The sequence below is a fragment of the Desmodus rotundus genome, chromosome 2, assembly GCF_022682495.2.
Source record: "Desmodus rotundus isolate HL8 chromosome 2, HLdesRot8A.1, whole genome shotgun sequence".
In the NCBI taxonomy this organism is placed as follows: Eukaryota; Metazoa; Chordata; class Mammalia; order Chiroptera; family Phyllostomidae; genus Desmodus; species Desmodus rotundus.
In genome coordinates this window covers 145,457,720-145,468,107 of record NC_071388.1, presented here as the reverse complement: position 1 = coordinate 145,468,107, position 10,388 = coordinate 145,457,720, and the positions used below count along the sequence as shown (strand labels likewise).

Below are 10,388 nucleotides of genomic sequence, written 5' to 3'. Positions count from 1 at the left end.
TTAGATCCAGTCACCTTGACGTGAAGTCCAAGTTCTCAAGTTTTGAGTACACAAAGTCCTGCTGCTCAGCCCTTTGTGATGTTAATTTGTTCCCAAATAAAATAAATTTTATCATGCTTCAAGCTCACAACTAATTCTTTTGACACCTCAGAAAACTGAAGTTTTTGTAAAGATACATTTCACCTGCTGAATTTCTCCAGTAATATCCAACTACTCAGTCTGTTTCTTTCTTTTTTTTTAATTGTGCTCCTTCAGTCAAAAGCTGACAAAACTGTCGAAACACAGTCACTGTTACACTAGTCAGTCACACTCCGATAATGTGTCTGTCATCATGTTAAAGCAGTCATTTGCTGACATATTTTATGGCCATGAACATGTTTCAGAAACCAGCAAAAAGGATTGGCCTTTAAAAAATAAGCTAGAGTAGCATTTCCTTCCAGTGAAATGACATATAATTTGAAATAATAGTGTGTCAATAGTGACTATAGGAAATTGCTAGAAAGTGGACATTTCCAAGTCCACTTTTATCTGGGAAAAAGTAGTTCTTCTTAAACCAGCAAACACTTTATTAAATTAAAAACTTTTTTTTCAGATTTTGAAAATGTTTATTGCACAAGATTTCAAGTTCTTCTCTAAATATGTAGAATGCAATTTTGAAAGAATAAATATTAATGTCATACAAGGAAGCATTCTATTTTCAATACTTCTTCATTTATATTAGAGCATCACCAAATTGACTTTTGCATTTAATAACCTGTATTGGAAAGTAAGAATAGTCATGGAAAAATTTGTAAAAAGAAACATAAATGTCCACATAGGTCATCTTGTGTCCAAACGTTTATTCTGAAAACTCTTAAAATGTATCATGGATAAACTTCCATTATTTAATAGGTAGGAAACAGTTTGAAAATAATAAAGCATAGGCAAGTCCAACAAGGTGAAATACAAATGCACACTAATTTTTATATGCCATCAAAATTGGCAAAATGAATATTTTAGTGGATCCCTAAGTAGTTATAAGAATAGCATCTCCTTAGAGTGAAATATTTACTCCTTACAAATACCTGCTATTTCTCGCTCTGCATTCAGCTCTATACAAAGAAGAGCTCACATTCTTTTCATAATACTATTGTATTTTGATCCATCAGACTATTTATAGACAATCCTAAGAGCTTATTTTTGAAATATGAAAACCATTAAATGTGAAACTATGAAAATGATTTGCTTTCTAAATTGCTTGCTAAATTAGGAAACAAATCATGGTCCTGAAAACTATTTAATCAACATTGTCACACTATTGGAGTTGTGGGTAAAAAGATCATATACTTTTATGTTCAACATTCTTGAAATTATAGGGAATTTTATATCCAATGAGATTTGTTAGTTTTTAAATGCATTTTTTAAAGAGCAATTCAGTATTTCCTCTTAACACAGACATTTAAATCTAGTATCATCAGCTCCCTAGAAGCATGGAAAGCGAAACCGTTTTATAGATGCTTATGTCCACAGAAGCAATTTTTACAGAAGAAGCATTATTTCCTTTACTTGGCTCCTTTGTTCATTAAGCTAATTACTCTAGTCTACATTCATGCCTTTCATCTACCTTGTTTCTCGAGCTTGATCCTTTCCCAACCCTGAATCGACTGTTACTGAACAGTTGAAGCTGAACAGGAAGGAATTGCAGGTGTCAACTCACAGTTTACAAATATGACATCTCCTCTGGCATAGCTGGAAATATGAAATATTGATTTATGTGCAGTAAAAGGTCTTATAAAAATGATCACATACACATGAGAGATTAATGTGCAGGAGATCAATAGAAATTTCATTCTTGACGCTAGACTGTCACCTATGGTGAAATGCTAAAATACAGAAATCAATATTATCTATGAAATGTCAAATTTATTATAATTATGAGGATGAAAGCTGGCCAAGTGGCTCCCAGGAGAGAAGGAAGGATAGGTTACTGTGCTGAAGCATCCTTCATGTCCCTTGTTCACTTGCTGCCAATTTGAGAGCAATATTGGTACAGGGGGTTTTCGGGCATTATGTACCGCTGTGTAGTAACAAATTCCTGCTGGAATATTTAACTCTTGAAACTGACAATAACACAAGTGTCCACATAGTCAAAAGGCGCAGAACTTTTAGCTCCAAAATACGGAGAACATTTTAACACGGATTTTAATGTGGTATGTGTACCACAGCCCATTGCTTAGGACCATTGAGCTTTTACAGACGGAAGATTTATAAGATCTTGGTGCAATTTTATTGGAGCTCATGTTCTGTTCTCTCCAGTGGTAGGAGGAAAGGGGGAAATCCTAAATTATCTATTAGTAGGCTTCACATTTTCTATAGTTTAAGCCATTAGGAATTGCCATTCAATTTCCACTCTTAGGCAGCAATTCTTTGAAAAGATTTTTATGAGTTTGTGGCAGCCTACCAGTCTCATGTATCAAGTTTAATAGAGTCTTTGAAAAAGTAACACAAAGCTAAAAGTTTATGAGCCCATAAGAAAACAATAGAGTGAGAGTATTTTTGTCTTTCCAAGTAGGGAGGGGGATTTTTAGAAGTTGAAGGTAAAAGCATAAAAAACCAAATATTTCTTTTCACATACTCTCCATGTCTACAGAAAAGCAAGGTATTAAACCCTTGCCAATAGTATTATTGTTCTAATAAGTGTAGGTTTTACTAATGAATGTTAATGATGTTATGCTGTGATTCTTGGAGTGATTGGGACTTGGTGTAGGTACAAGGAAGAATGAATGCACCTAACCAACTAGTGATTTAGGATTTTTGAAGGAAAATCAGTTGCTACTGTAAGTGGTATAGGTAATGAATAGACTTTGTTATTTTCTGTCAATGAACACTGCTCATAAAGCTTTTTATACAAATTTTAATGATTCATAATTTTGAATATAAGCAGTGTACTCTGACAGCCACACCAAGAGGACATGATGAAAAGCTTGTTCATTTTGTTACCTGGGTGCCTTTATATGGAATGTCCTCAGAAATTCATGAAATGAATGAATGAGTGAATGAAATGGTAATTCACCCTAACGTGCTCTGGTACCACATGAATTGTAAGGGATAAAATTTCTTCTCTTTTAGACTTAATGTTCAGTTGTCTTTTCTTATGATTCTCTTTTCTCTCCCTCCTTTTTCCAATCTAGGTAGCGCTTTGGTAACCAACACTTCTGGTTGGAATATGGACTTGAGTACTAATTGCTACATATCAAAATTTCAAAACATTTATTTAGAAAAAGAAATATTTAGAAAAGGAAATTTCCAGATTTGGAACCTACACAAGCTACCTTGAATCCTTGGGTTGGTGCGTTCTCAGCTCAAATAAAACCCCAATTCCATACCCTTTAGAAAAGAGTCAGGCCATAGACATGCCAGAGACATAAAATATAAAGTTCTTTCTCATCTATTATTACTGAATTATTTACTCTTCCTAAATATTATCTCTTTTGACCAGAATTTTAGGATTACTATTACTGCCAAAGATGATGGAGAACTCGTAAACTTTCCTCCAGTTGGTAATATAAACACTTTTTTTTAATCTGGAAAAGAGATAAAGATTTATTTACTTTTATAAAAAATGCTGTAGCATTTATCCAATTTATAAATAGAGATTTGGGAAGATTTTCCACTCTACACAGCTTCTTAAGGCTTTTTCCCCCCCTCTTCTGTACCTCAAGTACCCAAAGCAGTTAAAGTTAATACTTAATGCAACCCAGTTGAAGAGATAGGCATTTCTTGCAGTCAGGTCTCAATTAAGAGATAAAAGACAAAAAGTGCAAAGCGCTTGATAAAGCTAAGAATACAAGGCCAGCCATGGATGTGCTTGAAGCTGTCCATAGCGATAACTGGATAGTCAGCTGGAATCTTCTTGAATTGAAGTGGGTGCTCTAACTTATCAAATTCCACATATGGGGAAATTATTGGTGCCTACAGTGGTGATTAACACTAACCCACTGGGTCAGAAACAAGCTGGGATAAAGGTGAAAACTGTATCTGACTATCAACACCAAATACATCCATTTAGAGAAAGATAGCAGAGGGTTTTTTCTTTTTTTATATCTTCAGTTGTGCAGGTTGTCAGGCTGGTCACACGGTTAACGCTGCATATAGAGTGCCTCTATAATGTGCAAATTGCAATGCACATTAAAATGTAATCTACTTTAATAAGTCACATGAAGATTACATTTTAAGATAATTGTTTGTGTGTTTATACTACACACCAAAAATATTTTCCTGCTTTGTTTACAGTATTTTCTCTTTGCCTTTAAAACATAATGATCACAACTATTAGCACTAAATAACTCTTCTTCAAATGGTTGGGGTTGAAGTTAATGGAGATTCCAATTTTGGATTTGTAAAATCATGGTTCATAATACAATGTTCAGACTGCTTAATCCCATTGACTTTCTCAAAGTTAAACTTGTTATGATGTTATGATTATCAAAAACCTCACTCTGCATGAGTAATTAGGACACTTGACTTGAATTATGTAGATAGTTTTACAAAGTTGTTCACTTTCTAATTCCTGTGTAGGCAAAAATATTTGAAAGGTGACAATTTTTGAAATAATTATAATAAACATCATAACCTGGGCTTTCTGACAAATCTATTTACTTGGAATATGACCAATTATCAATGATTTATTAGAATGGGTGAGAAAGAAATTAGAGAAAAATGGAAATGACAAATAATCTCAAAATTCACATTGTTCATTCATTTAAAAGTGCTTCTCCACTCAGCCACCAGTAAAATCATTTACAAGTGATGACATCTAATTGAAAATATTTTCATCTCTGTTTTCCCCCTCTTATCCATCTTGTAAAGGAAGTACCAATGAATACTAAAATAACCCACTGGGGTCAAGAATCCTTATTAGGATTGGTGTTTCAGTGTTCTTAGGGTATAATCCCAGCAGCGGAATTACTGGGTCAAAGGGCAGTTCCATTTTTAGTTTTCTGAGGAAATTCCATATTGTTTTCCACAGTGGCCTCACCAGTCTGCATTCCCACCAACAGTGCACAAGGGTTCCCTTTTCTCCGCATCCTCTCCAACATTTGTTTGTGGATTTGTTTATGTTGGCCATTCTGACTGGTGTGAGATGATACCTCATTGTGGTTTTAATTTGCATCTCTCTGATGGCTAGTGATGCTGAGCATCTTTTCATATGTCTCTGGGCCCTCTGTATGTCTTCCTTGGAGAAGTGTCTGTTCAAGTCCTTTGCCCATTTTTTAATTGGGTTGTTTGTCTTCCTGGAGTGGAGTCGAGTGAGTTCTTTATATATTTTGGAGATCAGGCCCTTGTCTGAGGTATCGTTGGCAAATATGTTTTCCCATACTGTTGGTACTCTTTGTAATTTGGTGCTGTTTTCTTTAGCCATGCAGAAGCTTTTTATTCTGATGAGGTCCCATTTGTTTATTCTTTCCTTTATGTCCCTTGCTTTAGGGGATGTGTCTGTGAGGATGTTGCTGCGTGGAATGCCTCCCACCAGCATTGCTTCCCACCTTAGTTCATTTCCATGATCATACACATAAGTTCTTTGGCTTTTCCATTTCCTATACTATTCTTTTTTTTTTTTTTTTTTTTTTTTTTTTTTAATTTTTTTTTTTTTAATTGTTATGCAATTACAGTTGTATGCCTTTTCTCCCCATCCCTCTACCCCACCCCAGGTGAACCCACCTCCCTCCCCCCTCTCCACCCTCCCCCTTGGTTTTGTCCATGTGTCCTTTATAGTAGTTCCTGTAATACCCTCTTCCCACTATCCCCGCCCCCACCCCCCACCCCCGCCCTGGCTATTGTTAGATTGTTCTTAACTTCAATGTCTCTGGTTATATTTTGTTTGCTTTTTTCTTCTATTGCTTATGTTCCAGTTAAAGGTGAGATCATATGGTACTTGTCCCTCACTTCCTGGCTTATTTCACTTAGCATAATGCAGGGCAGAGGAGAATAAAGAGCAGGACAAAAATGGGAACACTGTAATAGCATAATCAATAAAATATATATTTTTTAAAACTCCCAAAAAAAAAAAAAAAAAAAAAAAAAAAAAAGAATCCTTATTAGTCTAGGTAGGTATTGTGCACTCATCAAGAAGCAAAATGACTAGCCCAGCGTTGGTAACCAATACATATTTCTTAAATGAATGAATAAATAAACAAAGAATTAAAAACATAACTGAATTATGAGTTGAAAGAACTATGCATTTTTAAAATATGGATATTAAAATGCTCAAAACTTGCTGCATTATTTTGGTGTGTTTTGTGGAGAGTCTATCCTTGAAGAACAGGCACATGGCTTAGTCACATATGAATACTTTTTAAATTATATTAATGTCTATATTTGTCATATTACCCAAAAAGATTATACTACCCTCCTCTGGAGCCATAGGACACTAGGACAATCTCTGGATTACTGGTGAAATTTCCAAACTACTTTCTACTGAAATAATTTGGTGGTCATTTTTATTTGCTGGAATATCATAATATGAGATTTTTACATCCTGAAAAAAGAATGAAGCTCTATATTGAGAAAAATATTTTAATGCTAACTGCTATAAAACTCAAGTGTAATAGGCTGCAGAAGAAAGAAATATTAGTTTATATATGTAACTGAAAATTTGCCAGGAGGACTTCAGGCATACCTAGACACAGGAGCTCAAATAATATGATCAGAATTCAGATTTTCTTTAACTCTTGGCTATGACTTCCTTTGTGTTGGCCTCCTTTCCAGGTAGTTCCTCCCACAGGAAGATTAGATGCCCTCAGTGGCTCAAGGCTGCATTGTTACTAACCTCAATTAATGGAAAGAGAATCTCCATTCTATTGCTCCCACTAAAAACTTGCAAGTTGAGCTTCAGTGACTTGCTTGGGTCCTGTGCCGATCCTTGATACAAATACTCTGGTCAGACACATGGAATATGCCATTTGTAATGCCTGGCTTACAGGTGCTAGAACAATTCGATTTGTGTTGTTGACAGCCATGAGGCTCTCTCTTGGGTCTTATATCTAATGTTTGGATTCAGGAGTAGGATTAGTATGAACTGAATCCCAAGAACTGGGGGTAAAGGAAGATGGCCCTCTGGGAAGCAAAATGGTACATTTCCAGAAGAAAGAATGGATCTTAAGTGATAGGGACCATAGATGTACATAGCAAGAAGTGTAGATGGGGGAAAAAAAAGGATATATTAGAAAAAAGATTGCAAAGAATAAAAGCCCACAGAAGCTCTGAAATCCTATCTATGAAATGACTGAAGTTTTCTCAAAGGCTGTATCCAGTTATTATGTCAAACTCTATAGAGCTTTACTCAAATATCCAGGTCTATCAAAATATTTTGGACTATAGTCAATTATGTAGTTGAGAAATATAATCAATACATTATTTTTGATGTTGGTCAAAGTAGGAGGAGACCTAGCAATTACAGACTTTCCTGTTTTTAATTTAATCTGGATTTTGTTTTTTTTAAATGTAATACTGTTTATTTAACTTCAAAAACATCTCAGCATTCTAAACATACAAAAAAATAACAAAATGTTTCAAATTGTATTTAGTACAGAAGGTTCTTCAACTTTCATTGATGCAGCGACTCTTTACTTTGCTGACAATGAAGAGTTCTACAGTTTGTTTCAAACTACTGCACTTAACTAAAAAAGATCCAAACACTTCTCATGCCAGCTGACCCCCCCCGTTTTCCACAGCTAAAAATGGCAGAATGCTATGTCACTATATACAAAAACAAGACAACCTGAAGCTAAATGGATGCCCACTGCAGTGTCCACAGGTCCAGCTTCACAGTGCACGCCCTGAGCTACGGCCCCTCCAAAAGGCATCTTCCCCACAGCCTCAACGCCAAGCAAAGAGCATCAAGAGCTTGTCTTGGTTGTTTTGTTCTTTTTACAAACTATAGATATGTACAGTTGGTAACTCAGGATTTCTAGCCAATAACCATATAGTTAACACCACCTTACAGATTAAAAAAAGAAAATGCCAGGAACATCTTTAAATGTCGTGTCATACCAACAGCAAAGTGCACAGAGTGAGGAGAACATGAGAGCCTTTTCATTTTAAAAATGTTTGGAAATATGTACAACTTTGATACAGTTTCAGGGTGCTCCAGACACCCATTACCACTTCATGTAAACCACTGACAATTTCTAGAGCACTTTGAAAACTACATATGATCATGATCCAATTGTGTAATTAATCCTAATGAGGGCAGCAGACACCTCTCAAATAAGAGCTGTGTCAATCACGGAGCTCCCCTACTCTTAAGGTATTCACAAGGAGACAGATAAACAGTTTTTTTATTCCTCCTCCTCCTCCTCTTCTTCCTCCCCTTCCTCCTCATCTTCTTCGTCTTCCTCTTCCACCTTTTTCCGAGCAACTTTAGCAGGACCCTTTGCACCATCAAATTTTCCTTTAGACTTATAGTCAGCGACATCCTTCTCATACTTCTCTTTCAGCTTTGCAGCCTTATTGTTGTAAGGCTGCTTTTCACTGTCACTTAAGTTATTCCACATCTCTCCCAGCTTCTTTGCCATATCTCCAATAGAGATGCCAGGGTTTGTGGATTTGATCTTGGGGCGGAATTCTGAACAGAATAGGAAGAATCCAGACGGTGGCCTTTTGGGGGCATTGGGGTCCTTCTTCTTCTTGCCTCCTTTAGAGGAGGCCCACAATCCTTCATTTCCCAATCATAGCGTACTTTATCTGCCTTTGCCATCTCATCAAATTTAGATTTCTCTTTCCCCGACATTGTCTTCCACCTCTCAGAGCACTTCTTGGAAAATTCTGCAAAATTAACAGGAACCTCTGGGTTTTTCTTCTTATGTTCCTCCCTGCATGTCTACACAAAGAAGGCGTAAGCAGACATCTTGCCCTTTGGCTTCTTGGGATCACCTTTAGCCATCCTGACTGTATTGTTCGCTAGTCTGGGCAGCGCAGGGCACCACGCGAGGCTCAGAGCTTGCCAGCCTCGCGCTAGCTGCCTCCCCGAGAGCCGCCCTGGATTTTGGTTTTGAAGTCAATTGAGAGTCCAAGCGAGGGATGAGCGGAAGTGGCACATTTCCCCGTAGGGGAGACTCATCAGCTGGGGGCGTATGCTGACTGTTCACAGCACACTGAATTTTGCTGTCCCTAGAAGACATTTTTTTTTTTTAGTCAGGAATAAAATTACAGTATTGAATCAGAATGGAAGAAGGAGAAAAATTATTGCCATGATGAGGTTCGGTTGGTTAGCTAAAATAATATTCAACTATCAAATCTCCTTAAGCAGTATTTTATTCTAGACTCATAATATGACTTAATAGGTTAAGTAAAAAAGAGCATCTGAAAGATTTGGAGTCTAGTATAAACTAATCTAAACAATATAATTTGTGAATAAAATATTTTATACTTTAAACTAGGTACAGAACCTTGTCTTGTCCAACTTTGTTCTGAGCTTTGGCAAGTACTGCTGAAAGATAACATTATTCTTTATATTTGTATCCTATTGTGTCTAGCAAAAAAATATATTGTTCTTTTGTCACAATTTTATGACAATTTCTAAATTCTAGACTTTAGAACAGTAGTGAAGCCCTTGTGGTCTTGGTGTGATTGAACAGACTCAGGATTATAAGTCTATTTTATAAGTCATCCTCTATAATTTCTTCTTACTTTATCATTAAAAATATATAGCATTTTTCTTCAGCAAATCATCAGATTGTACTAAATTGTGTCAACCATGGCAGCCTATTGCATTTCTTTTCTAAATTATCTCAGATTAAAATATTTATGCCTTTGGAGTATTTTCTATATAAAATTAAGATGATATTACAAAATTTGTGTTGAGTTTTAGATAAGGCATTACATTTCAGTTTATCACGAATTGTTTTCACATTTCCAAGCAATCTAGTCTGGATGGACTTTATGAGCAGGCATCTTTGTGCTGTAGTTGAGGGGCAGCCAAAAGGCCCTCTGGACCTACTAAAACTTCCTTCATCAGTCTCATGAAATAAGTACTGTAATTCCTATCAAGTGAGTCACCTTATCGTTAACTCATTATTTCTAGAAAGGCCTGTGAGGATAACATATGGGGTCATTAACAGAGCCATTAACATTTGAAGCCAGCAAAGGTATGGAGGCTGGAAAGGGAATGGGTGAAGGATAGGGTCTCAAGCCCTGTGGTCTGCAGAAGAAGATCCTCTTTAATTGCAGAAACAGAAATAATTTCACAATTTTGCCTTCTTCATCATTTCGTATAGAGCACACTCTAGCTGAGATTTTTAAAAAAGATTTTATTTATTTTATTTTTAGAGAGAGGGGAAGGGAGGGAGAGAGGGAGAGAAACATCAGTATATGGTTGCCTCTCACGCACCGCCTACTGGGGACCTAGC

General features: G+C 36.2%; 1 protein-coding gene across 1 annotated transcript; it reads right to left on the bottom strand.

Moving 5' to 3' along the window:
* Positions 1–8,300: 8,300 nt before the first annotated feature.
* LOC112322251 (high mobility group protein B3) lies at positions 8,301–8,990 on the bottom strand. Its single transcript, XM_024579859.3, is given in 2 exon segments — positions 8,301–8,671; positions 8,674–8,990. Coding segments are annotated over 2 exon segments (603 nt in total). The 5' UTR covers positions 8,924–8,990; the 3' UTR covers positions 8,301–8,318.
* Positions 8,991–10,388: the final 1,398 nt, after the last annotated feature.